This window comes from Macrobrachium nipponense, chromosome 13 (assembly GCF_015104395.2).
Source record: "Macrobrachium nipponense isolate FS-2020 chromosome 13, ASM1510439v2, whole genome shotgun sequence".
Classification (NCBI taxonomy): Eukaryota; Metazoa; Arthropoda; class Malacostraca; order Decapoda; family Palaemonidae; genus Macrobrachium; species Macrobrachium nipponense.
This window is the reverse complement of record NC_087206.1, coordinates 51898441-51904440: the sequence shown is the minus strand read 5'-3', so window position 1 is coordinate 51904440 and position 6000 is coordinate 51898441. Positions and strand designations below refer to the sequence as shown.

At 33.7% G+C, this 6000-nt stretch overlaps 1 protein-coding gene across 3 annotated transcripts in view; it reads left to right on the top strand.

Moving 5' to 3' along the window:
* Positions 1-6000, top strand: part of LOC135225787 (uncharacterized) — a 374753-nt gene that overhangs the window by 185872 nt on the left and 182881 nt on the right. For all 3 annotated transcript variants that reach the window (XM_064265266.1, XM_064265265.1, XM_064265267.1), the window contains one exon: positions 4718-4965. In XM_064265266.1, coding sequence (XP_064121336.1) covers positions 4734-4965 — 232 coding nt within the window. In that variant the 5' untranslated portion in view covers positions 4718-4733. The remainder of the gene's footprint in view (positions 1-4717; positions 4966-6000) is intronic.

The following is a 6000-nucleotide window of genomic DNA, read 5'->3' as shown; positions in this document are numbered from 1 at the left end:
GAGGGATTATATATATATATATATATATATATATATATATATATATATATAAAATATATATATATATATATATATATATATATATATATATATATATATATATATATTTATATATTTATATATATATATATAAATATATATATATATATATATATATATATATATATATATATATATATATATATACTATATATATATATATGACTGGTAACAACAGAATTCCATCTAATAAAAGGAGCCCATAAAAACACCAAAATGTAGAGAGAAAAGTACTATATTTCAGAGACTGCTGTCTCTCTCTTCAGGTATATGAATGAGAAAAGTTTACAGAAAGGTGGTATTTATACCAAGAGATTCGTCCACAAGTAAGCCAATTTAGGTCACCCCCGCTGATAATCTTCCTTTAATCTTCTTAAGCGTTGGTTGAATGAACACTGCGTCGACGATGTCTGATGTCCAATTCCCTTTTGAGATGTTCATTACCTGCTTCTCTTTTATAAGGCCGATTCCATCATTTGACTCTTGTACCGGCAGTTGCTGCTATAAATTACACGTGACATATTTCCAGTTTATTCTATGGTTATGTTCATTTATATGGTTGAAAATAGCCGAGTTCTGTTGTCCATACCTAACTGACCGTTTGTGTTGTATTAATCTCTGGGGAAGTGATTTACCTGTAAATCCGATGTAAGATTGGTCACAGTCCTGGCATGGGATCTCAATTATTACCCCAGAGTCTTTGGGCGATGTCTTTGTTGGACATTAATCAGGGATTTGGCTAAGGTATTTGGTAGGTAAATGCAAAGGGTTGGATTTCCCAAGGGTGTGAGTTACTCTCTTAATCGTCTCCAGGTGGGGAATTTTTATTTTATTGTTGGGTGTGTCTCTGGTCTTGTCTTTAGGGGGTCGGTAGAAAATTACGTTTGCTTTTTTTGAATTGCTTTCTCAATTATATGGTCAGGATACTTTAAAGATGAAAGTTGCTTGCGAATTAGTTCAAATTCTTTTTCCAGGAAATCTGGGGAACAAATTCGTAAGGCTCTAAGAATAGGTTGCTAGCTACACCTATCTTGATAGTATTGTCATGATAGCTAAAGTAGTGAATATAGAAAGTGAGAACGTTGGTTTTCTGTATATGGTAAATTTGTATTCTGTCGTGTCTCTGATTATTAAAACATCAAGAAAAGGAATTTTGTTGTCTGTTTCCCATTCAACTTTAAATTTGATGCTGGGCACTAATGCGTTTAATTTTGAGAGGAATTCATTAAAATTACCCCACTTATTATCCAAAATGTTAGTATGTCATACACGTATCTCATCCACAGCATGTTTTTGGGTTTTATTGCATTTATTACTGTAGTTTCAAAGTATTCCATGTACAGATTGGCTAAAATAGGACTTAAAGGACTACCCATACTACACCCGAATTTTTGCTTGTAGAATGATTCCCCGAATGAAAATACGTTATTAGATGCACATAATTCAACTAACTTTATTATTTTGTCAAGTGCCAAAGGGAAATGATCTGAATAGGGGGATAATTTTTCCCTTAAAAACTGAAGAACGTCCTGTACTGCGGTCTGGCAGACCGCAAAAACAACCTAGACTTCATAGTGGCTTTTGATAAATTCATATCTGACAAAAACTACAGCCGTGAAGAGATATGTTTAAAAGGAGTGTTACTAAATGCTTTAACTGACCTTCATAAGAAATATCCTGTTCCCCGCAGATTCATGATAGCCATCCACTCGCTAAAAAAGTTAGATGTTATAATAAGTAGATCCGACAAAGACGGCAAAATTGTAATAATGGACAAAGACTTCTACCTCGACAAAAATCAACCAGCTCCTTAGCGACACAAATACTTACGAAAAACTGACGAAAAATCCCCTCCAGAACGTTCCCACAGAATTTTTTCGGAAAGTAAGATTAATTGGCCAAGACAAAAAGAGTATTGAACTATTCGAGAAATTTAAAGTAATTGAATCCTAAATTACCCTACATTTTTATGGTCTTCCCCAAAACTCCAAACAAAGACAATCTTCCATTCAGACCCATCGTTTCATGCGCCGGAGCTTTCAATTACAAAATTTCTAAATGGTTAGCTGGCCTCCTTTCTCCTTTTTTAGTCACTTTTTCTCCCAGTCACATCAAACATTCGGAAGACTTTTGTCACAAATTCAGAGAAGCACATATACCACTTCACAACATAAAACTTTTAAGCCTTGACGTAGACTCCCTATTCACAAAAGTACCAGTACAGGACGTTCGTTCTTCAGTTTTTAAGGGAAAAATTATCCCCCTATTCAGATCATTTCCCTTTGGCACTTGACAAAATAATAAAGTTAGTTGAATTATGTGCATCTAATAACGTATTTTCATTCGGGGAATCATTCTACAAGCAAAAATTCGGGTGTAGTATGGGTAGTCCTTTAAGTCCTATTTCAGCCAATCTGTACATGGAATACTTTGAACTACAGTAATAAATGCAATAAAACCCAAAAAACATGCTGGTGGATGAGATACGTGGATGACATACTAACATTTTGGGATAATAAGTGGGGTAATTTTAATGAATTCCTCTCAAAATTAAACGCATTAGTGCCCAGCATCAAATTTACAGTTGAATGGGAAACAGACAACAAAATTCCTTTTCTTGATGTTTTAATAATCAGAGACACGACAGAATACAAATTTACCATATACAGAAAACCAACGTTCTCACTTTCATATATTCACTACTTTAGCTATCATGACAATACTATCAAGATAGGTATAGCTAGCAACCTATTCTTAAGAGCCTTACGAATTTGTTCCCCAGATTTCCTGGGAAAAAGAATTTGAACTAATTCGCAAGCAACTTTCATCTTTAAAGTATCCTGACCATATAATTGAGAAAGCAATTCAAAAAGCAAACGTAATTTTCTACCGACCCCCTAAAGACAAGACCAGAGACACACCCAACAATAAAATAAAAATTCCCCACCTGGAGACGATTTAAGAGAGTAACTCACACCTTGGGAATCCAACCCTTTGCATTACCTACCCAAATACCTTAGCCAAATCCCTGATTAACGTCCAACAAAAGACATCGCCCAAAGACTCTGGGGTATATGAGATCCCATGCCAGGACTGTGACCAATCTTACATCGGATTTACAGGTAAATCACTTCCCCAGAGATTAATACTAACACAAAACGAAAAAACGGTCAGTTAGGTATGGACAACAGAACTCGGCTATTTTCAACCATATAAATGAACATAAACATAGAATAAACTGGAATATGTCACGTGTAATTTATAGCAGCAACTGCCGGTACAAGAGTCAAATGATGGAATCGGCCTTAATAAAAGAGAGCGAGGTAATGAACATCTCAAAAGGGAATTGGACATCAGACATCGTCGACGCAGTGTTCATTCAACCAAACGCTTAAGAAGATTAAAGGAAGATTATCAGCGGGGTGACCTAAATTGGCTTACTTGTGGACGAATCTCTGTATAAATACCACCTTTTCTGTAAACTTTTCTCATTCATATACCTGAACGAGAGAGACAGCATCCTCTGAAATATAGTACTTTTCTCTCTACATTTTGGTGTTTTTATGGGCTCCTTTTATTAGATATATATATATATATATATATATTATATATATATATATATATATATATATATATATATAATATATATATATATATATATATATATATATATATATATATATATATATATAGGTATGTGTGTGTGTATACTTTTTCTGTCTGATTTTTCTTTGTAATGTAACTGTTAAATTGTTCTTACGTATTCGTTCCGTATCTTTCATTATTATTTCCTCACCTGTTTCGAACCTGATGAGCGGGCATGATACTAGTAAAATTTAATCATCTGCTATTATGGTAAATAGGACTGGAATCTCATATTCTGTTGTTATGTGACTCAGATTTTGTCTTTACATTTATGAACAGAAGGACGGAGGTTTTTATCACCTCTTCATACAAAAGGTTGGCAGTTATTTAGCAAACCTTTTCTTTCTCCCATAATTTTAGGGGTCTAACTCTGTAGAGTCTTGCGTGCTGGAAAAGAGGTGGTCAAAATGTTTAACTAGATTTTTTTTTTCATCAACCTATGGAATAATTTCTATCCGGCATATTCAATATCAAATGTTTCAGATAAGGTAAAGGACACAATTCTTACTATCGACTTGGATTTCCATCAGCCATCATATGGTTAGCCAGTTTTGTTTGAGGGACACTGTTGAAACGCTACTCTTAAATGATTTTTTTTAAATTGTAAGTTGACTGTACTTTCCATGATTTACAGAACATGGCAAGTTTTACAATCTCATACACACTTTGAAGAGGGAAATTATGAACTCAAGGCCGTTATCAATGTGCTCCCTAAATAATTTGATTTTTTTTATGAGGTACATGTCATCATTTTCCTGCAATAGTAGAGTTAATATGGAACCCTAGTCCTTGACGACTGATTCTCAGTTAGCTTTATTTATAAATGCTTGCAATCGATCTCTCATTTTGACATGATACAACTGCATTTGCAAATATTGCTAATAATGCTTGTTTCTTGACCTATCAGATCTTCCATTACACTTTCTTTTTAAAAGGAGAGAACTTGAGTATAGTTCACTGGCAAATTGCAAATCGTGCTGTGACATTCAGAGTATCTTGACAGATTCTTACATCTGATTTCCTTTTATTTCAGATGAGCTTTGAGTGTAATGGGCGGTGGGTGGCCAGCAGACAGGCGTGGTCATGGCGTGGGTGTCAGGCAAATGGCATGGTCTTCTACCATCGTCCTTTGTTTGTGCCTGTGGACATGGTGTGAAGCAGTGGAGACTTGTGAGATGGGCGAACTCAGGTGTCACGATGGGAGCTGTGTGGCTGCTGACCAATACTGCGACGGCGAAAATGACTGTGCCGACGGAGAAGATGAACCACCCAAGTGTACGCGTAAGTCACTAAGTATTTTTCTTTTATATTCTAGTTCTGTTGCATCTTACTCTAAAATTAAGATTGGATTTATAAATATGAAAATTGAAAACTAAGAGAAAAGCGTCCTCCTTGTATAGAAAGATAATTAGAAAGTGGCGTGATATTAGCGACACATTTTTGACTTAACACTTTCCATAAAAGTATAGACTACCAATATAAAAAAGTAAAAAAAAAAAAAAAAAAAAAAAAAAACACTAATGACTGGGCAACATCAGGTTATTATATTACCTGACAGACTACTTTACAGTAATATGCAATTGGTTACACAATAGAAACTTAATTACTGCAAGATTTACTGAAGGTAATATGTAATATATTGAATATTATAATATATCTATATAAGTATATATATATATATATATATTATTATATATATATTTATATTTATATATATATATAAATAAGATTATATATAATAATATAATATATATATGATCTATAATATATTATATATATGATCATTCACATAATTGGTAGAAGTAAATATTTTTGTAGCAAAATTAATCATATCGGCCAACTATGCAGAGCGAAACAGGGCTTGGCAATGTAAATCCATAAAACATCGGAAATTTTTCCATTTTCTTCAAGCTCAAGTCTGGTGGAAAGCGGACCTGTTTGTATCCTTATTAGATAGAAGACATCACAAGTGGGCACAAAAAAGCTTCAGAGTTTGAATCACTATCCCATTACTTACCGCTGGTGCTTAGTTGGAAATCGTTCTGCACGCATAGAGGCACAAGCATTTCCTTTAGAGGGGGAAAAGTCAGTTATATCAGTTTCTATACCAGACATATTCATTACTTGCAACAGTGTTGGAGCCAATAATGTTCATTTTAGAAAAGGGGCTACCAAGTATCACTTCAATTTATGTTTGTGAAGAAGTACCAAAATAATATAATGAATAACATAGTTTATATAGCAACTATAATAATATATTAGCTTCTATGATATATTTATTATGCTTCAAAATTTTCTATAATTTGTGTCAGAAAT